Raw genomic sequence first — 24,280 nt, 5'->3', positions numbered from 1 at the left:
TCTTCATATGACAATGATTGAAAAGGATTTGCCAGTAGATTATCGACGTGATTCATAATGATGACTGCTTGTCTAGCTTGCTAGCTAAGATTTAGAAAGTGTGATGTTGACATGATCAGCCCAACCAAAGCTACGGTAGATATAAGGTGATTTGATTTGATTTTATCTGTGGCCAATGATTGAACCTTGAGACTGTGACATTTCTCTGTAGGCTTGCACAACAACCTATTTGTTTCTTCTTGTATCTATTTCACACTCCAGCTGTGTTCATGTGGTTGCTTCTCCAGTATCAGATCACACATGCACAGACTTCCTTTACTGGTTTCACAAGACACAAATACTCTGTTGCTGGGCAAATATGCATCTTATACAAGCACATATGATTAACTCTCTAAGCTCTCTCACTGTCCTCACCCTAGGTGGGGACATGTTTTTCAGTGTCTAGTTTCGCATCCTGTTTTCTGTTATTGGTTTCACAGTTGCACTCTGCTTGCATAGATATAAAAATAAGTCAATGCCCTAGTTGTACTTCTAACTAAGCTAAACACATTATCAGATTATAGTCTTATGATTCTATCACATTTCTACAGTTTCGGGGTGGAATACTTTAGTCATTAAAACATACAAATCTTCTATCAATATGTGACACGTATTATTGCCAAAATAACATGCAAAACAGGCAACAATTTTTGTTTATTGTTTTAACTAAACAGGATGAGCTCAATACAGGTGAGGCTCTGCCCAACCTGCTCTGAATGACAGGTCGCCACTGCATTAATGGCAAGGTATGCATGTGCCTTGTTACAGGTGTTTTTACCAGGTCCTAGTCTATTAAACTCCACATATCAAGACCATATCAACCTTGGGACTACCTGGATTTTTGGTTCTACTGGCCCTGTGTAGTTACCAGGCCCCCAGTGTCCGGTCTGGAGTGTGAAGTCACAAGCTCTGCTTGTCGGCTACTGTGTTGCCATTAATGCGTGAAAACACCAAGTGGATGCTTCACATTTATATATCCAGTGAAATATCTGTCTCATTGTTCAATCTGTGCTTTCACCATGATCATTAGCGATTTTTTGGTGCCATTCAACCCAATTCAGCAATATGGTGCGCTTCAAATTCAAATACTTCCGGCTTCATGAACCATTTTCCATAGGAATACGTGGATGTTGTCAGCGCTATCACTATCTAGTGGTTTTAATGTCTATGGTAGTTACATGTAACAACGTCACATTTTGGTTAGAGTTATTAACATGGTAATTCACAGGTGACTTTAAAACATTTAATTACAAAACGTATTAGTTACATAGTGGAACAAGAAAATGTGTAATAACAAAATATATGATAAGTCATTACACATGTGGAATAACCTTCAGCAAGTGGATTTGTAAGTATAGTCCTTGTTCAAATGTGTGTAGTTACACAGGGGAAACTTAATGTACAGTGTTACTAAAGAAGAACATACAAGAAAGGTTGATCTCACACTTTTTTTGTTCTTTTTTTTTTCACACATTCCTACACACATACCTACACTCATACATACATACATACATACATACATACATACATACATACATACATACATACATACATACATACATACATACATACACATACATATCCTTTTTAAAAAAATATTCCCCTTTATTACTTTCCAACCCCATCACCCTTTCCCTAATTGGAGTAAACTAGTGAACAACAATGCTTAGGCCTCTACTTCCAGCTTATACTTACTATATACATTTTACGGACACAGTCAATTTTACAATAATAATTATTTTTTGTTTTTTTCTCCTGAACTTCTTCTACTCTCAACCTCTCCCATCATTTTCATGATGTCCATCCGGTTTGCTTCTATATGCCATATCTTTCTAACTGTGCTCTTTCACAAAAGCTCCCAACCTACAACCTATATACTTATTATGGACACAGTATGCTTACATTATTAGTTATCTTGTTATTAGTTGTTGTTAGTTGTTATTAGTCCCATCCTTCAACTCCATTCAACAGCACCCACCCATCTATCTCTTAACACCATCCATATAGGATTTCTATTTGCCATATATTTTTCAGCTAAAAGTATTATTATATTATTGATCGATTGACTATGACTTTTCAGATCACCCAGTAATGCTATCTGCAGGGTTAGTTCCAGGTAAATATTGCAATCCTTTAGCAATTCCTGGACCTGTGTCCAAAAACAAGCTACAAATGGACAGTACCAAAACAAATGATCTAATGATTATGTCTCTTCGCAGCAAAATCTGCAGAGCTGGGAAGATTGTATCCCCCATATAAATAACATTCTATTGGTAGCAAGAATTTTATATAATAATTTAAATTGAAAGATTCTAAGTTTTGAATCCGGTGTTGTTTTGCCTATCAGTTCCTAAACCATGTGCCATGGGATCGGTACGTCAAAAATCTCTTCCCAACTATTTTGCAATCTATATGGGACATTTCTTTGCTCACTAGGGAGAGGAAACATATCTATGAAGGTAAACTAATAACTAAAAGCTAAACACGTCACTTGCACCTCTCTCCACTATGTAATTAACATCACTGTTTGACCTTTGTGTGTCTGTGTCTGTGGAGAATGCCAGGTAAAGACTTACCTGAAAGTACTGCCATGGTGAGAGAAACTACTATAGCTGCTTCCATCTCTCCTGATGTAACAACAACAAATAATAAGGGTATTCGGTAATACCAGACGCTTTGCTTTGTGATCAAAATATTATTTAAAGTTTAGATAAAATGTCTTCATAAGTGTTACTGCAGCACAACTGAAGCTTCAAAAAGAAACATATGTGGGATGTTCCCTGTCATACAGTGTTACCCTCTACTGGTATAATACTATGCTGATTATATATAACAATACTGGACTTTGGTGTTGAGGTATTTAGTAAAGCAAACAGTTGAATTTGAGAGTGATTACATTTCCCCAGCCCCACCAAACAGTGTCAGGTTCAGGCTGTCGAAATAGAAGATTGTACCTTTAGATAGAAAATAGGTTAGTTTGAGATGCTTCCTCAGTAGGAGGGACTACATATCCTATAACTAACCACAACTATCGGGAGTCAATATTGTTTAATATATTATTAGATGACGACGGCCATTGCCTCCTGACAGATTTCTCCCCCCAATTTCTATGCTATATTAGTTTCATTCATTAATACCTTCTGTTGACTGTGACATGTTTTACATGCATTAATATAACATACATTACATACAGTATAATGTATACAGAATATACATTATTGACACATACTTATGGGAATGTCACTGATATCAGGCATTATGCAATGGTAAAAATACTGTACATCAGGGCCATTGAAGTTGTACATTTGTGAATATTGAAGAATACTGAAAATGTTAATTATTTTGTAATGGAGGTAGCTCTATAAAAGTGATCCAAAAATGAATAACATTTTATTTATGTACATTGCACTTTTCTCTGCATTCTTCTTCTTGTTTAGACCAATTGTCCCTCTTAACGGGGAAATATAAAGTTTCTACATCCATTTTTGGACATTGAAATTATTAATACACCCATTGATTCTTGAAGAATATAATTTATAATAAACGCCTCATGAGCTTAGTTCGACTGTCGTACCCCATCAGAACCCAAAATATACGCTTGTTTTACTCCAATGTTTGTAAACAAAGTAAATGTAAACAAACACTATATAGCCTCAAAACATGGTTAAAGCTATATATTTTTTTAAATTATGGATAGTCAGTCCTTGAATCCATAGCTCTGTTTATAAATTTGAGAGTCGTTGCATTTTTTCCAGCCCCATCCCTCAGCTGTTTACCGAAACAGGGGATGGGATTATGCTTTGTTATTGTTTCAACTGCTGATTTCCCCTTTAAGTCTCTCCTGAGAGTATTGCAATGGTGAGAGAAATTACTGCATCGTGTTCCATCTCTGCTGATGTTTTAAATGTCTGTGATTCAGACTGAAGGTCTGTCTCCACAAATAAGTATAGAAGACAAGACTACAATAAGTGTTCTACAGTAACACCTGATATGAGGAAGAAATATTACATGTATTCATGAGTTACATCACTGCATGGAGGAACAAATTACAAAACTTGCCTATTTGTAACACAAACTCCACCTCCACTAACACTAATAAGGAAGCTGTGTGGTGTTTTACCTTTACTGAGCCTGTTCAACAATGTTGCCCTCTATTGCTTTGCAGGCTTTGACTGATAAACATAGTGGACTTTGGTCTTGGGGTATTTCCCGATAGTAAATGATGCACAATTAACATTCCTTTGAGATGATATATTCTATGTAATAAACATACTTTAAACTCTTTCTCTAACATAATTGTAGGATCACCAACACCCGTCGTTGTAGGAATGAATTAACTGAATGTCATCAGGTCATATCATCATATTACTGGTCACACTTGACATAGAGAACAACAAAGTTGATGGAGAAAGAGATGGCAATATTTATTAATCATTCTGGTTATATATCATGTAAAGCAATAAAGTACTCAAGCTTCTTTTCCCTTTTTGGCATCACACTTCTCAATACAGTGTACTATAAATACTTGTATTGACTATTACATTATATTGTTAACATTACAGCCTCCACATTACGCTTCATTTAGCTAAGTTACAGTATATAATGTGTTATCTACTTTCAAAACAAGGTTATTGTTTTCAATTAATAAAGTACACAATCAAGCAGACAATCAAACATAAGATAAATGTATTGATTATGTACATTATATTACAGATCCACACTGGGTGTTATCATGCAGGTTTTATATGTGTTGATGATCGATTTAACTTGATCGATGGAACAGGAGAATGGTAGTTGATTGGAGGTGTTGTCTATTGACTTCTTTTACTGTTAGATTGAAGGTGAGGGAGAAAAGAAAGCACCATTAACTTCCATTTATCAGCGGTGACACAGCATGAAGACCACTTTGCAAATATCAAATAAATCAATTGTTTTGACGGTATTGTAGTCACATGGTGCCCTGTGGTCAACACAAACTTACAATTATCCTAGTATCACAGGTATTCTTGAAATCCTTCATTTCATAATTTGGGATAAAAGCAAAAATAAAAAATGGCATTAGATAGAGGGCAATAGCCACACCAACAGATGTCATGAAAAAAACCTTTACAGCTATCATAATAATATAATAATAATATGCCATTTAGCAAAGACTTACAGTCATGTGCGCATACATTTTTACGTATGGGTGGTCCCGGGGATCGAACCCACTACCCTGGCGTTACAAGCGCCATGCTCTACCAATTGAGCTACAGAGGACCACATCATTTGTTAATGAATAACCTAAATATGCCAGAAACTGACAACTGCCATTGAGTTAAAAACTTCCTGGATTACACTAACATAATGCCTTTGCATACAGTATTTTTTCACACTGTACGTCCTGTTAAGCAAAGTAATCTTGGTTATTACAGTAAGACTGTAGTAGAATATAAATGTGCACAGAGACATCCCAGGTGACCAGGTCTTACTGTAAGGGGTAGAGGTGGAGATTGATTTTGTTGTGTGTTCTCATACACAGGTGATGGGTTCTCATATACAGGTTGTTTAGAGCCTGTAGGAGATGCACAAATAGAGGGGGTTGTATAAATGCTGCTATCTTATCTGCATAAGCATTGTTACAGTATTAAAGGAACAATCAGCAGATGCTATTTTTGGACTTATAAATGAATGATGTGTTCCCATTGATTCTTGAAGAATATTACTTATAAATGCCTCATGAGTTTAGTTTAACTGTCGTACCCCATCTGAACCCAAAATATAAGCATGTTTTACTCCAATGTTTGTAAACAAAGCAAGTGTAAACAAACACTATATAGCCTCAAAACATGGTTAAAACTATAATGTTGATATCATGGATGGTCAGTCCTTGTATCCATAGCTCTGTCTATGATTTTGAGAGTGGTTACATTTGTCCAGTCCAATCCCTTAACTTTTTAACGAAACAGGGGCGGGGAAAACACTTTGTTATTGTTTTTACTGCTGATTGCCGCTTTAAGCATTGTCCTATATAATGGTGTCTGCTGTCTGAATCCATTTGATTTATTTGTGGAAACTGTAAGTCGCTCTGCTAAATGACTAAAATGTAAATGTAAATGTGGAGTACGCAAACATTTGAAAGACATTATTAAATATGACAACCTTTAATGCTTACCTCTTCGATGCATTGGGTCAGCCGTGGTTGTATATACAACAATAAATAAAAAAGGGAAAAAAAATGTATTTAGAAAATAATAAGAACATAATGCTACAGTGTTTTTTTATTAATAGCTTTTGAAATACACCAAGGCCCTCTTAGTGACCAACTTTGATCAATGTGAAAATAGAGTCTATATTTTCCACTACCTGCAGTGATAGAAAAGACACTTTTGAAATTAAATGAAAACATATATTTTTAAGTTTACATGTCTATGATAAGTTTCTTAACTCACCCATTTTTCTTGATGAAGAACACTGCAACACCAACTGCCCCTCCCACAACCACCAATATTGCAATCACAATCCTAGTGATGGCACCAGCAGACAGACCCTGAGATAGAGAGCCCTCCGCTGCAGAGACCAGAGATAGAACCATACAGAGATGAGAGAAAGGCTACACACAATGAACAATCAGTACTGCACATTACAGTGCATCTGGGTGACAATTACAATACAACAAAGACACCAATGTTCATATTGTCTTCAAAGCTTCTGCAAACTTTACCTTTTACTGACAGTTTATGGACCACATATGTGTTGTTCACAGTGACATCATTTGTTGCTGTACAGGTGTAATCCCCACTGTCAAAGTATTCACTCTTCCCTTTAATGAGCTCAAGTGAATGTCCAGGTATCTTTGTCCCATTGTGCATCCAGGTGTAACTAGCAGTCGGTATGGAGTCAGCAGAGCAGGTCAATGTTTGTAAAGTGGTTATCCCACTGGCTATAGGGTGAACGCACCAATTTGTGAGTCGCTCTGGCTAAGAGCGTCTGCTAAATGACGTTAATGTGCCCTTGAGCAAGGCACTTAACCCTAATTGCTCCTGTAAGTCGCTCTGGATAAGAGCGTCTGCTAAATGACTAAAATGTAAAATGTAATGTAAATGTAATGTAAACTTCTGTCCTACTTCTATTTCAGTTGGACCCTTGATTTCCATACCATCAGGTCCATCTGTAACACAGAGATCACCAGTTCCAATTAGAGGTAGCCATGTGTTTGTTAGTTGGTAATCAATGTGATGTTACACACTCAAACTGTTATTTATATTTAGGGGCGCAACTTTGGTTTTAGAAGTGGGGATAAACACTCCAAACAGTCTACCTAACCGCTCAGAGGCTTCCGCATGGTCCTAAAGCACACCTTTGCCAGGTTTTGTATCACATTCCAATAATAAAACTTTGGGGGACAAAAATGGGGAGGACATCTCCCCTCCGTCCTCAGTGAATGTTGCGCCCCTGTATATATCCATAGATTTACTCTGTCATATCTTGCATATCCAGCATTTACACTGTGACTGTCAGATTTTAATGCAAGAAACAACAACAGTTAAAACACAGTAATTGTAACCCCAGGTTTATAGCAGAGTAGGCCTACTTACAGTTTACAATGAGATCGTGTTTAGCATCAGCGGTGCTGATGGGGTTGCTGACTCTACACAGGTATTCTCCACTGTCTGTTCTCTTCACAGGGTTTATGGACAGCACTCTCTTATCCTCAGAGATGATCATGTTGCCACCAGCAGACAGAAGCTGACCATCCTTCATCCACTCTCTGCTGATGATGGAGCCAGAAGCATCACATGTTAAGGTGACAGAATTCCCCTCGATGATTGGAGGATTTGGGGAAGTTGTTATGGTAGCACCAGATATTGGTTCTGTGAAGGAAGATATTGGTTCTGTGAAGGATAATGGTTATATTATGAATCAGATAGGTTGGTTTGATAATACAGATTGTAGTCTAGATTATAATGTATATGATATATAAACACAACCAGTCATGATGTTTTCATCTTAATCTTACTGCGAGGAACACTTAATTCTGCAGAACTTAATATTACAATAGCCTACATGTGAGAAATACAGTCAGTGTCCAGACTACAGTTACAATTCCAACCAGGGCTGGCGCCAGAACGAATTAGTTGGACGGGCCTTTGATTTCCATAGGCGGGCACGTTTTTTCAGTTTCATTTAAATAATAACGTTTTCGTATCTCAAAATCATTTTCAACTGGTTAATCATAAAAATCTAAAGTAAAATTATAAAAATCTAAAAGTTAAAATTCAACAATGGCGAGAGCACCATCCTCTGCCATATGGACACATTGATACACTGGGATTCATTGGCGGCTAAATAAATGTTGCAACAGTGCATGAGAGCATAGAACTCAGAGATAGTTTATAGGCCAATGCAGCATTAGGCCTATAACTTCCCTCAATCGTCAACTAAGTAAAATACATAGGCCTAAAGCCGACAAATAAAAACAGTGGAAAATATCTTAATTAAAATTCTGGTTCTTTCAATCACATTAATCTCTCTACTCCGCCTGTCTGCCTCCCTTTCTATCTGTCTTGACTTGAGCTATTGCTAGTGAAATGCAATGTTGTATCAAATCATCACTGGGTCCGGCCAGAAGCTGTCACTAGCGAACTTGCAACATTGTATCAACTAGCCTATTCCGTGCCCTCAGAGTTTCCTGAGCCATTGAGCTCGGGACAGACAGCTGCTTTTTATGACCTTTCCACTGGATACATGGGATCATCAGATCATGATATTTTGCTCTTTCAAACCGAGGCTTGGTGATTATCGAAGCCGGGAGTGTTGGAAAGATCTTTCAAATATTGAGGAACTATCATTCGCAATGTGTCACGATCGTCGTAGTAATGAGTAGACCAAGGCGCAGCGTGAGAAACAAACATGACTTTAATTAGTTAAAGTTTCTAAACAAAACAAAACACGACTCGTGAAGTCCACGGTGACAATGACCGAACACGGAACAAAAACCCACAAACCCAAAGTGAAACACAGACAGTTAAATATGGCTCCCAATCAGAGACAACCAGCAAACAGCTGACACTCGTTGCCTCTGATTGGGAGTCACTCAGTCAAACATGACGAACTAGAACACCAAACATAGAAACAGAACACATAGAATATGAACACACCCTGGCTCAACATAATGAGTCCCAGAGCCAGGGTGTGACAGTACCCCCCCCTAAAGGCGCGGACTGCGACCGCGCCTCAACTAAACAAAACAGGGGAGGGCTGGGCGGGCATACCTCCTCGGCGGCGGTTCTGGCTCCTGCCTTGACCACCACCCTCCAATACACCCCCCATAGTGCCCCTGGTCCAGTCTGTCGACTTGCACCCCTTTCTTGGTGCGTGGAGGAGGAACGGGCCTTACCAGGCTGACTTCTCGCACCCCTGGCTTAGTGCGAGTGGCAGGAACAGGCCGGACCGGGCTGGCGACGCGCACCGTAGGTTTGGTGCGAGTGGCAGGAACAGGCCGGGTCGGGCTGGCGACGCGCACCGTAGACTTGGTGCGGGTGGCAGGAACAGGCCGGACCGGATGGCGACGCGCACCGTAGGTTTAGTGCGTGGAGCAGGGACAGGCCGGGCTGGGCTGTCGACGCACACCGTAGGCTTGGTGCGTGGAGCAGGGACAGGCCGGGCTGGGCTGTCGACGCACACCGTAGGCTTGGTGCGGGTGGCAGGAACAGGCCGGGTCAGGCTGGCGACGCGCACCGTAGAATTGGTGCGGGTGGCAGGAACAGGCCGGACCGGGCTGGCGACGCGCACCGTAGGTTTAGTGCGTGGAGCAGGGACAGGCCGGGCTGGGCTGTCGACACACACCGTAGGCTTGGTGCGGGTGGCAGGAACAGGCCGGGCTGGGCTGTCGACGCACACCGTAGGCTTGGTGCGTGGAGCAGGGACAGGCCGGACCGGGCTGGCGACGCACACCGTAGGCTTGGTGCGTGGAGCAGGGACAGGCCGGGCTGGGCTGTCGACGCACACCGTAGGCTTGGTGCGTGGAGCAGGGACAGGCCGGACCGGGCTGGCGACGCACACCGTAGGCTTGGTGCGTGGAGCAGGGACAGGCCGGGCTGGGCTGTCGACGCACACCGTAGGCTTGGTGCGTGGAGCAGGGACAGGCCGAACCGGGCTGTGGAGACGGATAGGAGGCCTGGAGTGAATAGCGGCCACCACCCGTCCTGGCTGAATGCCTACCCTCACACACTCTGTGTGAGGCATCCGCACAGGACGTACAGGGCGGTGTACCCCTGGCCTGGTGGCCTTCTGGATCCGCCCCCTTTTCTCCTCCGTCAACCCCGTCGTCCCATGCCGTGTGCCCCCCCTAAAAAATTTCTGGGGTTGCCTCACGACCGTCCGACGACGACCCTGATCACGCCGTAGCTCCTCTCTACGGCGCGCCTCCACCGTCTCACTCCATGGCCGGCGATCCATCCCGGCCAGGATTTCCTCCCAGGTCCAGGACCCCTGCCCGTCAAAGATCTGCTCCCACGTCCAGGCTGCCTGCTCCTGGACACGCTGCTTGGTCTTGGTATGGTGGGTTTTTCTGTCACGATCGTCGTAGTAATGAGTAGACCAAGGCGCAGCGTGAGAAACAAACATGACTTTAATTAGTTAAAGTTTCTAAACAAAACAAAACACGACTCGTGGAAGTCCACGGTGACAATGACCGAACACGGAACAAAAACCCACAAACCCAAAGTGAAACACAGACAGTTAAATATGGCTCCCAATCAGAGACAACCAGCAAACAGCTGACACTCGTTGCCTCTGATTGGGAGTCACTCAGTCAAACATAGAAAATGACGAACTAGAACACCAAACATAGAAACAGAACACATAGAATGAACACACCCTGGCTCAACATAATGAGTCCCAGAGCCAGGGTGTGACACAATGGATGTTAAAAAAACAGACTTTGTTGACTTGGTGAAGAAAAAATGACTGAGAAGCTCAGTTTATTAGTGGTGTACATGGTGAATTAAGATAATCAGAAATAAGACGTTGCCAAATGGGCACTTTGCTACATATGCATGCATTCTGGAGAGAGACGCACCATATCTTCGCCACACACCCCTCCCCTTCTTCTTGATGCAACATTTTAAATTATACTCAAGACACATTATCTTCACACATATTTTAGATGCTTTTCACTGACAGCCACAACTCAGTCAGATAGGCCTATTGCCATGTGCACTACCCAAATTGCGGGCTTCCCAAATAGTCATAGGCCTACACACTTGTGCTTTGAAACAATCCAAAGCAATTTTTTTTAAGAAGCTAATGATCCTCTGTGGCTAAGTCATGATCCCTGGTGAAGTATTTTGAATTATTTTATTTAGACAGGAGTAATTATATAATTTTGGCGAAACATCAATTTACTTTAGGGCAATCCAGCATCCTAACAATGCGCTGTGCTCCTGCCTGTCAGTAGAACCGATGTGGATGTGGTGGAGGAGTCAGGCGCAGGACACAGAGGCTTCGTCCAACAGACTTTACTAGTCAAAAGTGCTAAATTACAATATACGGCCTCGAAAACAAACAGAGGCGAGTGAATACGTAAACCATGCGTAAACACTAAACAAACAAACAGAGCGTCAAAACGCAGCTCCGAAAATACAGGCAGACAACAACACACAATCTAACCAATACCAAACAGGGAACTTATAGGACACGTAATCAGAACACAAACAGACACAGGTGTACAAGACAGACCAAAGCAATCACACCACGAAACATTCAACGGTGGCAGCTAGTACTCCGGGGACGGCGAACGCCGAAGCCTGCCCGAACCAGGAGGAGGAGCAGTCTCGGCCGAAACCGTGACACTGCCAACTTTCCTTGCCATTAGCATGACGCTTAAAACAGAGATCTCTAGGCTACAGTGCCTTCGGAAAGTATTCAGAACCCTTAACTTTTTCCACATTTTGTTACGTTAAAGCCTTATTCTAAAATGGATTAAAAAAATAATAATCCTCAGCAATGTACACACAATACCCCATAATGACAAAGCAAAAACAGGTTTTAAGAAATGTTTGCAAATGTATAAAAAAAAATTAAAAAAATGAAACACCTTATTTACATAAGCTTTCAGACACTATGCTATGAGACTCGAAAATGAGCTCAGGTGCATCCTGTTTCTATTTATCGTCCTTGGGATGTTTCTACAACTTGATTGGTGTCCACCTGTGGTAAATGTTGGAAAGGCACACACCTGTCTATGTAAGGTTCCACAGTTGACAGGGCATGTCAGAGCAAAAACCAAGCCATGAGGTCTTGGAGAAAATATTTACTAAATAAACTAAAGTTTAAAAAAGTAACACAATAAAATAACAATAACGAGGTTATATTCTGTGCAGGGGGTACCGTACCGAGTCAATGTGCGGGGGTACAGAGACTATGCATAGACAATAAACAGCAAATGGTAGCAGTGTAAAAACAAAGGGCGGTGGGGGGGATTGTGTCAATGCAAATAGTCCGGGTGGCCATTTTATTAATTGTTCAGCAGTCTAATGGCTTGGGAGTAGAAGCTGTTAAGGAGCCTTTTGGACCTAGACTTGTGCTCCGGTATCTCTTGCCGTGCGGCTGCAGAGAGAACAGTCTATGACTTGGATGACTGGAGTCTTTGACAATTTTTTGGGCCTTCCAGGTCCTAGATGGCAGGACGCTTGGCCCCAGTGATGTACTGGGCCATACGCACTACCCTCTGTAGTGCCTTACGATCGGATACCGAGCAGTTGCCATACCAGGCGGTGATGCAACTGGTCAGGATGCTCTCGATGGTGCAGCTGTATAACGTTTTGAGGATCTGGGGACCCATGCCAAATGGTTTCAGTCTCCTGAGGGGGAAAAGGCGTTGTTGTGCACTCTTCACGACTGTCTTGGTGTATTTGGACCATGATAGTTTGTTGGTGAATGGGGGCGTGTTCGGCCCTACTTAAACAGAAATACCTTATTTACGTACGTTCTCAGAACCTTTGCTATGAGACTCGAAATTGAGCTCAGGTGTGCATCCTGTTTCCATTGATCATCCTTGAGATGTTTCTTCAACTTGATTGGAGGACACCTGTGGTAAATTAAATTGATTGGACATGATTTGGAAAGGCACACACCTGTCTATTTAAGGTCCCACAGTGGACAGTGCATGTCAAAGCAAAATCCAAGCCATGAGGTCGAAGGAATTGTCCGTAGAGCTCCGAGTCAGGATTGTGACAGGAAATGTCTGCAGCATTGAAGGTCCCCAAGAACACAGTGTCCTCTATCATTCTTAAATGGAAGAAGTTTCGAACCACCAAGACTCTTCCTAAAGCTGGCCTTGGTCTGGGAGGTAACCAAGAACCTGATGGTCATTCTGAAAGAGATCTAGAGTTATTCTGTGGAGATGGAAGAAACTTCCAGAAGGACAACCATCTCTGCAGTTCTCTACCAATCAGGTGTTTATGGTAGATTGGCCAGATGGAAGCCACTGCTCAGTAAAAGGCAGATGAAATCCCGCTTGGAGTTTGCCAAAAGGCACCTAAAGACTCTCAGACCATGAGAAACAAGATTATCCGGTCTGATGAAACTAAGAATGAACTGTTTGGCCTGAATGCCAAGCGTCACATCTGGAGGAAATCTGGCACCATGCCTACTGTGAAGCATGGTGGTTGCAGCTTCATGCTGTAGGGATGTTTTTCAGCGGCAGGGATTGGGAGGCTAGTCAGGATGGAGGGAAAGATGAACAGAGCAAAGTGCAGAGAGATCCTTGATGAAAACCTGCTCCAGAGCGCTCAGGACCTCAGACTGGGGTGAAGATTCACCTTGCAACAGGACAACAACCCTAAGCACACAGCCAAGACAATGCAGGAGTGGCTTCGGGACAAGTCTTTGAGTGGCCAAGTCAGAGCCCAGACTTGAACCCGATCTAACATCTCTGGAGAGACCTGAAAATAGCTGTGCTGCTACGCTCCCCCTCCAACCTGAAAGAGCTTGAGAGGATCTGCAGAGAAGAATGGGAGAAGCTCTCCAAATACAGGTGTGCCAAGCTTGTAGTTTCATACCCAAGAAGACTCGATGCTGTAATCACTGTCAAATATGCTTCAACAAAGTACTGAGTAAAGGGTCTGAATACTTATGTAAATGTTTTTTTGCTATAATCTCTAAAAAACAGTTTTTGCTTTGTCATTATAGGGTATTGTGTGTAGATTGTTGAGGGACAAAAACAATGTTTATAAATTTTAGAATAAGGCTGTAAGCTAACAAAAATGTGGAAAAAGTCAAGGGGTCTGAATACTTTCCGAAGGCACTGTAGATTGCAAGCCCTGCCACATCCAACGAGCGTCAGAGCCGGTGTAGTAGGATTCAGTCTTAGTTCTGTATTGACGATTTGCCAGTTTGCCATTCGTAGCATTTAATGCAAGGGAAGCCAACAAGCATTTGGCCTCCCTTGATAAAAAAGTATAAAATAATAGCCAATCAGCGTTGAGCTAATCTGAGTGAGCTTAACTGAGAATGGTCCTGGCGCACCAAAAAAAAGTGTCAAGGGAAGCCAGTTTAGATTTGGCTTCACTCCTTTCACATCGCATCGAGAGAAATACATAATTTCTCTGTTATTTCTCATAATAACAGAAAAACTTGAATTATTGCATCTGGACTTGTCGGTTTTACTTAATTCTCTGTACTGGCCAATTCATACATTGTGCCCCTGGACTGAGAGGATGGAATATGTAGCTATAGTAGATGTAGAAGGCTATTGTTAACTAGCTAAAGTTGCCCATGAAAGGAAGTTAGGCTAGCGAGCAAGCATTTTAGCTAGGTAGCCTAGGACAACAAAAAATTAAAGTGTGTACTGTCAGACAGTGTCATAGAACGTTTCGTCAACATGAAAGAGAGGAGGATGGCATTGGCGTTGTTCTATAAGTAGGGTGAGTCAACATGTTTTTTCTACTTGCATGCACACATGCACACACATAGAACCATTGACAGCCACATCATATTTAGCTTATGTTGATTGGAATAAATTGTCTTTGGTATATTTTAGTTGTCACTGTAATAGACTAAACATAGGTGATTTGATGATGTTGAAATGTTGAAGTTGGTGCTGAATAGTGGAGACAGCTCCTGTTTTCTTTGGGACTTGCGGTAACTCTCTGTTCTAAATCAATAGTTGTTTAGTAGTCCGAAAATGGCGGAAACAATAACTTGCTTGACCCTGCTGTAGGTCATGTAACTGTTTGTTACATGCAATATGCTTTGTGGACTTCACCGGACAGAGGTTGCTCTCCGGTTTTGTAATTAAACAAATGTGAGGTTGAATTTATTCTGCCAGTGTGTCTTCTTATTGTCTCAGCCTTAGGCCGATATATCACGGTGTCAAGGCATATGAACTTATCACAACACATAGGTTGTAATATGGCATTTTTTTCTGGCTTGGCTACCCCAGTGATTTTACCCACGCACTGCTAATTGATTTAATAAAAATCCAATAGGCCTACATAGGCCGCCCTGTGCTGGTTAATGGATTCATGGAATTCTGATTGTTTACAGTTTCCATGGTGAATTATTCGTTTCACATTCATTCTAGCTACCCCACTGCCACTGGAGATACAGCATTTGTAAAACGATATATTGTTGCACAGGTCGTAGAGGCAGGCAGGTATATTTGTACAACCCCCAACTGTTGCAAACCAAATAGTAGCATGAAAAAATAATGTGTAGATGCTTTTTTCAAAAGGCAGATGAAGTTTATCAATTTCCTTCCTGGGCGGGGGGACAGTGGAATTATAAGATTAATACGTAATGGTATATCAACCAATCAGCATCCTGGATCCAAACAACCCGTTATGTAATATATTGTCAAACAGTTATTTAAAAAAAATTAAGGTAATCATGTTGGGTGGCTTGGGTGTAAATGTAAAAAATTTAAAATGTACAGCACAGGAGGTTGGTGGCAGCTTAATTGGGTAGGACAGGCTTGGGATAATGGCTGGAGCGGAAAAAGTGGAATGGTATCAAATACATCAAACACATGGTTTCCAGGTGTTTGATGCCCTTCCATTCGCTCCGTTCCAATCATTATTATTAGCCTTCCTCCCCTCAGCAGCCTCCTGTGATATACGGTATACACTACAGTATCAACTAATAATCCAATGCTATCTGCTTTGTCAAATGTGCCACTCAGAGCTCTCTTCTCATGTGTTAAACACACCATCTCTGTTGAAAGGGCCTTCTCTGCTACATACAGAAGAAGGTGTCCCGTCCAAACGCTTTTACAAAATGGAAGGAAAAGGAAAAGGTGTACTCAAACATCTTGGATAGGACTTGAGCACAAACCTCAAGCATTTCAGTCAGTTTCACCATGACACCCCAGAACCAGTTTCCCTTTCCACCCATGACTGTCTCCTTCTCCTCTCTACCACTTACCCAGCACAGTGATGTCAGAGGGCTCAGGTGTCTGGTACCTCAGGGTTCTGGTATTATGGGCCCAGCAGCTGTAGCTACCGCTCTGACTGGCCTGGATATTCTCCAGCCTGAGTTCTGGTCCCTTATTGGACAGCAGCGTTCCATTCAGAGCCCACTGAAACTGGGCAGGAGGACTGGACTCAGAGGAGCAGGACAGAGTGAGGTCTGACCCTGAGCCATACAGTACATCTGGAGGGGTCACCTTCATTCTTGTGTTTTCTGGACCATCTGTAATGAATGGTCCATGTAAAAACGCCACCATTAAAGAGGGGAAGTTGACCAACAGATACTTTCTAGACCATGTTAATGACCCATTGGACCATTTATTATTACTATGGGTCCATGTTATCAATAGTGTGTATCTAGCTTCAGTATCCCATCACCACCAACCACACAATCAGTCACCCAGCACGCACAATAGTGATGACAGCTTAGGGACAAAACATTTTAAAATGACCCATGAAGACCATTGAGACATGCCACAGAATGGGAACATCTTTTTAAAGCATGATGTGTTAATGATACAGTATATGAAGCAAGGAAAACATCTTCATGGCCTTAAAGGATTGGTTCAATATTTTGAAACAAATCTCAATTTTTGATGTAAATTGCATGCTAAAGAAGGGTGTTGTACACATGAAATTGTGTAATTTCTAACTTTATCCGTAACGTTATATTCTACTTTGTGCGACTCAAGCTATTTCCCCCTACCAGCTGTGTTGCTTGTCCATGTAGCCTGCGCAGCACAGCTGGTAGGGGAAACCACTCGAGTTGCACCAAATGGAATATAACTGTCACGTCCACTCCCACTGTCACGTCAACTCCCACTCCCCAGCTCCGGCGCTCGACGTCACCGATCTACTAACCAATGGTCCTGGCAACCCATCTTTACACACACCTGTCAAACATCATTACGCACACCTGCATCTCATCATCATCAATCACACCTGGACTTCATTACTCCCTTGATTACCTACCCTTTATATAACACTATTTTGTTATCAACTAACTGCACCTGCTTCCTGACTCCCTGCGTCTATGTTACAATAATGTTGCGGATAAAGTTCAAAATTACACAATTTGTGTGTACAACATCTAAAGACCTGCATCACTATACTGAGAGCAGTGCTGTTTCTAAAATGATGTCTTTGGGTGTTTTTGGAGCCTATGTTCATGTTTTTCTGTAGCACCCATACTACAAAATGAGCAATGAGGAAGCCTATTGCGGGTGAGGGTGATAAAAAATAGAGATTTGGTAAATACATAGTGAACCAATCCTTTAACCAAAAGTACCATATTCATCAAGCCTTGTTATTTTTAAATAGATGCTGTTTCCGGGGAACTATGTCAAGTGGTGACTACACAAACTACATGAAAGTTAACTATCAAAGTTTACCTAAGTGGCTCAATCAACATGCAAATAATTTAAGAGTTAGACACTCACAGCTGATGTAAAGCATTAGTGTCTCTTTGTCAAAGCTGGCGAGGTTGGACACTACGCACATGAACAGCCCCTGGTTATACCGAGTCACATTGGTTATGGTGAGAGTGCTGTTCCCATCACCAAGCTGAACTCCATCACTGGCTGTGACATCTGAGCTGCCATTCAGCCAGTGGTAAGAGAAGGGGGAGGAGCAAGAGGAGGAGCAGGACAGACTGACAGAGCTGTTGAACTCCACTAAGTCTGTGTTGTTGGGAGTTATCACCACATTGGAGACTGACTCTGTGGGTTAAAAACATAAGAACAAAGCTGTACTTATAGCAGACTATTTCACCCAAAGCTACACACAATTAGCTTCACTGTTAATACACAAACTATCAAAATAGCTGAATGGAGAACATCAGAATCAGCAACATGCAAACTAGATTGACATTAACCAAGATGAAAATAGCAACAATCTCATCAATTTCTTAAACAATTGGGCAGGAATAGGGCCATAATATCTTGAGAGCTAAGTAGAGCATCACAACCTGATCATCTTCCTTGTTCTAGGTTAAAGGCACCATGTACTCAGTGCTTCTCAAACGCTTGCACTTTATAAATGACGCAGAGGAGAATTCTTAAGAGTGTACATTAAAAAGGGGAAATTCGGTTTGGTCCATTTTGGGGCTAACATATTGATGACTAACTACTAGCAATTTATTACAATTGTATAATATAGATTTCTGTAAAATGTCTTAGGGATATCTTTGAAACTATATACAGTACCAGTCAAAAGTTTGGACACACCTACTATTTCAAGGGTTTTTCTTTATTTGTTTTACCATTTTCTACATTGTAGAATAATAGTGAAGACATCAAACTATGAAATAACACATATGGAATAATGTAGTAACCAAAAAAGTGTTAAACAAATCAAAATATATTTTATATTTGAGATTCTTCAAAGCAGCCATCCTTTGCCTTGATGAGGTAGTCACCTGGAATGCATTTCAATTAACAAGTGTGCCTTCTTAAGAGTTAATTTGTGGGATTTCTTTCCTTCTTAATGCGTTTGAGCCAATCAGTTGTGTTGTGACGAGGTAGGGTTAGTTTACAGAAGATAGCCCTATTAGGTAAAATACCAAGTCCATATTATGGCAAGAACAGCTCAAATAAGCAAAGAGAAATGACAGTCCCATCATTACTTTAAGACATGAAGGTCAGTCAATCCAGAAAATGTCAAGAACTTTGAGAGTTTTTTCAAGTGCAGTTGCAAAAATCATCAAGCGCTATGATGAAACTGGCTTTCATGAGGACCGCCACAGGAATGGAAGACCCAGAGTTACCTCTGCTGCAGAGGATAAGTTCATTAGAGTTACCAGCCTCAGAAATTGCAGCCCAAACAATTCTTCACAGAGTTCAAGTAACAGACACATCTCAAGATCAACTGTTCAGAGGAGACTGCGTGAATCAGGCCTACATGGTCGAATTTCTGCAAAGAAACCACTACTAAAGGACACCAATAAGAAGAAGAGACTTGCTTGGGCCAAGAAACATGAGCAAATCTGTCCTTTGGTCTCATGAGTCCAAATTTAAGATTTTTGGTTCCAACCTCTGTGTCTTTGTGAGATGCAGAGTAGGTGAACGGATTATCTCTGCATGTGTGGTTCCCACCGTGAAGCATGGAGGAGGAGGTGTGATTGTGTGGGGGTGCTTTGCTGGTGACACTGTCAGTGATTAATTTAGAATTCAAGGCACAGTTAACCAGCATGGCTACCACAGCATTCTGCAGCGATACGCCATCCTATCTGGTTTGCGCTTAGTGGTAATATCATTTGTTTTTCAACAGGACAATGACCCAACACACCTCCAGGCTGTATAGGGGCTATTTGACCAAGAAGGAGAGTGATGGAGTGCTGCATCAGATGACCTAGCCTCCACAATCACCTGACCTCAACCCAATTTGAGATGGTTTGGGATGAGTTGGACCGCAGAGGGAAGGAAAAGCAGCCAATAAGTGCTCAGCATATGTGGGAACTCCTTCAAGACTGTTGGAAAAGCATTCCAGGTGAAGCTGGTTAAGAGAATGCCAAGAGCGTGCAAAGCTGTCATCAAGGCAATGGGTGGATACTTCGAAGAATCTCAAATATAAAATATATTTTGATTTGTTTAACTCTTTTTTGGTTACCACATGATTCCACATGTGTTATTTCATAGTTTGGGTGTTTTCAGTATTATTCTACAATGTAGAAAATAGGAAAAATAAAGGAAAACCCTTGAACGAGTAGGTGTGTCAAAACTTTTGACTAGTACTCTATATATACACAGTTGATTCAGACCCTTTCAGACCCATTCCCTTTTTCCACATTTTGTTACGTTACAGCCTTATTCTAAAATGGTTTAAATTAAATGTTTTCCTCATTCATCTACACACAATACCCCATAATGACAATGTGAAAACAGGTTTTTATAAATTTTAGCAAAAATAAAAATACCTTATTTATATAAAAGTATTCAGACCCTTTGCTATGACACTCGACACCACTTGAGCTCAGGTGCATCCTTTTCCCATTAATCATCCTTGAGATGTTTCTACAACTTGTTATGAGTCCACTTCTGGTAAATTCAATTGATTGGACATTTTTCTTAAAAGTTAATTTGTGGAATTTCTTTCCTTCTTAATGCGTTTGAGCCAATCAGTTGTGTTGTGACAAGGTAGGGTGGGTATACAGAAGATAGCCCTATTTGGTAAAAGACCAAGTCCATATTATGGCACGAACAGCTCAAATAAGCAAAGAGAAACGACAGTCAATCATTACTTTAAGATATGAAGGTCAGTGAAACTGGAAAATGTCAAGAACTTTGAAAGTTTCTTCAAGTGCAGTTGCAAAAACCATCAAGCGCTATGATGAAACTGGCTTTCTGTCACATTCTTTGAATGACGGGTCAGACCAAGGCGCAGCGTGATATGCGTACATGTTTATTGAACTATAATCACACGACAAAACAACAAAGGAAAGGAAAGGAAACGTGAAGTCCTAAGGTAGACACACAACTAACCTTACCAGGAACAAGATCCCACAACTAGACAGCTGTGGTCCTCTGTAGCTCAGCTGGTAGAGCACAGCGCTTGTAACGCCAAGGTAGTGGGTTCGATACCCGGTACCACCCATACACAAACATGTATGCACGCGTGACTGTAAGTCGCTTTGGATAAAAGCGTCTACTAAATGGCATATTATTATTATTATTATTATTATTACAGTGCCAATAGGCTGCCTAAGTATTGTCCCCAATCAGAGACAACGAGCGACAGCTGCCTCTGATTGGGAACCACACCGGCCAACATAGAACTATACATACTAGATCACAAACATAGAAAATACAACATAGAACATTCACACCCTGACTCAACATATAAGAGTCCCCTGAGTCAGGGCGTGACACTTTCATGAGGACCGCCACAGGAATGGAAGACCCAGAGTTACCTCTGCTGCAGAGGATAAGTTCATTAGAGTTACCAGCCTCAGAAATTGCAGCCCAAATAAATGCTTCAAAGAGTTCAAGTCACAGACACATCTCAACATCAACTGTTCAGAGGGGACAATGTGAATCAGGCCATCATGGTATAATTGCTGTAAAGAAACCACTATTAAAGGACACCAATAAGAAGAAGAGACCTGCTTGGGCCAAGAAACACGAGCAATGGACATTTGACCGGTGGAAATGTGTCCTTTGTTCTGGAGTCCAAATTGGAGATTTTTGGTTCCAACCGCCGTGGCTTTGTGAGATGCGGTATGGGTGAACGGATGATCTCCACATGTGTATTTCCCACTGTAAAGCATGGAGGAGGAGGTGTTATGGTGTGGGGGTGCTTTGCTGGTGACACTGTCTGTGATGTTTTTAGAATTCAAGGCACACTTAACCAGCATGGCTTCCACAGCATTCTGCAGTGGTACGCCATCCCATCTGGTTTTGGCTTAGTTTGACTATCATTTGTTTTTCAACAGGACAATGACCCAACACTCCTCTTGGATGTGTAAGGGCTATTTTACCAAGAAGGAGAGTGATGGAGTGCTGCATCAGATGACCTGGCCTCCACAATCCCCCAACCTCAACCCAATTGAGATGGTTTGGGATGAGTTGGACCGCAGAGTGAAGGAAAAGCAGCCAACAACTCCTTCAAGACTGTTGGAAAAGCATTCCAGGTTAAGCTGGTTGAGAGAATGCCAAGAGTGTGCAAAGCTGTCATCAATGCAAAGAGTGGCTATTTGAAGAATCTCAAAAAAATATATTTTTTCATTTGTTTAACACTTTTTTGGTTACTACATGATTTCATATGTGTTATGTCATAGTTTTGATGTCTTCACTATTGTTCTACAATGTAGAAAATAGTAAAAATAAAGAAAAACCTTTGAAATAGTAGGTATGTCCAAACTTTCAACTGGTACTGTATATATTTGTTTAACCATTTCCGAAAGGATAGTGTTAGTGGTTTGCTACAGTGTGGTTGTGTGACATTAGGTAAACCAACCTTTTTTGAAAATCAAATAATCGAAATCCAAGCTAGGCCTACAGTGAGTGCCAAAAGTGTTGGGACAGTGAATTTTCGTTGTTTTGTTGATCAATCCTCAGTTTACTCCCATAAAAATTACAATTGGCTCATAACATGGCAGCACGGCTGGCCCTTAAATGTACACCGAGGGCTACCATTAATAATATGCATGTAAATCTCTCATGGCTCAAAGTGGAAGAGAGATTGGCTTCATCACTCCTTGTTTTTGTAAGAAGTGTTGGCATGCTGAATGCACTGGGTTTTCTGTTTAAACTACTAGCACATAGCTCGGACACCAATATATACCCCACAATACTTACCTGAACAAAGGGGCTGAATGGAAGGGGTTGAATGCAACGACTATATTTTAGTTTAAAAAATAATTGCACTTTTCTTCCACTTTGACAATACAGAGTATTTCAAGTATTTTTTAAATTACAATTAAATCCATTTTAATCACACTTTATAACATAATAAAATGTGAAGTATCCAGGGGTTTGAACACTTTTTCAAGGCACTGTAATATCTAGAGGGTTACAATTAGTTAAAATTTGCCACCAGAGGGGAGGGATCGACGAGCTATATCCTTCAAAACCCAATGTGCAAATTATTGTCAGTCTCACAGGAAAATGTAATAATCTATAAATAAAAAACATCTTAAACATTGTGACTATATGACTGTAAGAGTACTGTAGGCTATGAGGTGCAGCTGCAACAACACAACAGAAAGTACTCACCATACACCTTCACTGTTGTGTCTCCAGTTAGTAAATCTCCCACAGCTGGTGTAATGGTCAGTCTGTACTCTCCAGTGTCATTCTGGGAGAGATTCCTGAGCTCCAGAGATCCAGTGGATCTGTTCAGAAAGATCCTGTCTTTGTATCCATACCCTATAGTGTCACTACCAGGTAGGGCCCTGGTCGATATTATAGTGGTGGACACATTAAAAATCCAGGCTATTGTTACAAATGGCAGGTCTGGTGGATCAATGGTTGTAGTAAATGTCACACTTTTTCCTAATGCTCCTTTCAGGTGGCCGTCTGGTAACACTCCTGCTCCATAACAAAACCCTGAGGAGACAGGGTTAGGTAAGAAGACTGACAGTAGATTAATATTTCAACTAATTACATTTAATAATCAAGATACAATATTTAGAATGTAGGTGCTGATCCTAGTCATACATTGCAGAAAATAAATTAAATAGCTTGATTTCATTTAGAATTTCTGAAACATTTTACAAGCAGCATCATCCAACTAGTAGGCTAGTCACATTCACAGACACAATAGTATGTATCTCCACACATCACATAAGTGAATTAATCGTTCTTACCTAAAACAGCCAGAATACATGATAAAAGTAAAAACATAGACTTGGGAGAATCCATTTGAACCGCAGAATATGAGATATGCTGAATTAGAATACACCCAGTTGTAAAACCTCCCAGCTACACAAGCACTCTCTGGGATATTTCCAGCAGCTTAAGTACAATGATCATTTCAATGATAAGGTCATTTACCTAACCCAAACTATGGGCTGAAGTTGTAGCCCTAGTTCTTTACTTTTGTTGCTGTTATCTTTTGTAAACAAACACGTTTAAAACTAATGTCAGTCTCATGGAGTCTCAGCCCAACACAGCTTTGTCTATGAGAGAGTGATGAGTGAGTGTAGCTCTGTCTGACCCAATGATTTGTATAAACCCACAATGTTTGTCTGGTGGACGAGGTTGACATCTGCTGTTTGAAACAGGTTGACTGCACCAACAATTTCAGACTTTCGCCACCCCCTTTTCATTTAATGGCCTAGTGCAGTCAAAATG

General features: G+C 41.2%; 1 protein-coding gene and 1 long non-coding RNA gene across 3 annotated transcripts; both read right to left on the bottom strand.

The window, feature by feature from the left end:
- Positions 1–4,454: 4,454 nt before the first annotated feature.
- LOC123482091 lies at positions 4,455–6,669 on the bottom strand. Of its 2 annotated transcripts, XR_006657535.1 has the most exons (4): positions 6,194–6,669; positions 5,511–5,593; positions 5,021–5,053; positions 4,455–4,866 (listed from the first exon to the last, which is right to left on the bottom strand). It is a non-coding gene; the product is annotated as an uncharacterized LOC123482091 (long non-coding RNA). The 2 variants fall into 2 exon arrangements; XR_006657534.1 differs by lacking the exon at positions 5,021–5,053.
- A 14-nt stretch (positions 6,670–6,683) lies between these two features.
- On the bottom strand, positions 6,684–16,987 carry LOC123482079 (carcinoembryonic antigen-related cell adhesion molecule 5-like). Its single transcript, XM_045208333.1, has 4 exons — positions 16,447–16,987; positions 7,617–7,892; positions 7,129–7,189; positions 6,684–6,936 (listed from the first exon to the last, which is right to left on the bottom strand). The coding sequence occupies exons 1-4, from the start codon at positions 16,745–16,747 to the stop codon at positions 6,684–6,686; spliced, it is 891 nt and encodes a 296-aa protein (XP_045064268.1). The 5' UTR covers positions 16,748–16,987.
- Between the last annotated feature and the right edge of the window lie 7,293 nt (positions 16,988–24,280).

This window comes from Coregonus clupeaformis, chromosome 28 (genome assembly GCF_020615455.1).
Source record: "Coregonus clupeaformis isolate EN_2021a chromosome 28, ASM2061545v1, whole genome shotgun sequence".
Classification (NCBI taxonomy): Eukaryota; Metazoa; Chordata; class Actinopteri; order Salmoniformes; family Salmonidae; genus Coregonus; species Coregonus clupeaformis.
This window is presented reverse-complemented; position numbering and strand designations above follow the sequence as displayed.

What these genes read in the sequence shown, in the direction of transcription:
- LOC123482079 (XM_045208333.1), bottom strand. Translation starts at nt 16,747, where the DNA reads ATGGTGGCGTTTTTACATGGACCATTCATTACAGATGGTCCAGAAAAC. An exon ending in CTCTGACATCACTGTGCTGG is followed by an intron (nt 7,893 to 16,446) that starts GTAAGTGGTAGA and finishes CTTCCTTCACAG; the next exon opens with AACCAATATCTGGTGCTACC. An exon ending in ACACGATCTCATTGTAAACT is followed by an intron (nt 7,190 to 7,616) that starts GTAAGTAGGCCT and finishes TCTGTGTTACAG; the next exon opens with ATGGACCTGATGGTATGGAA.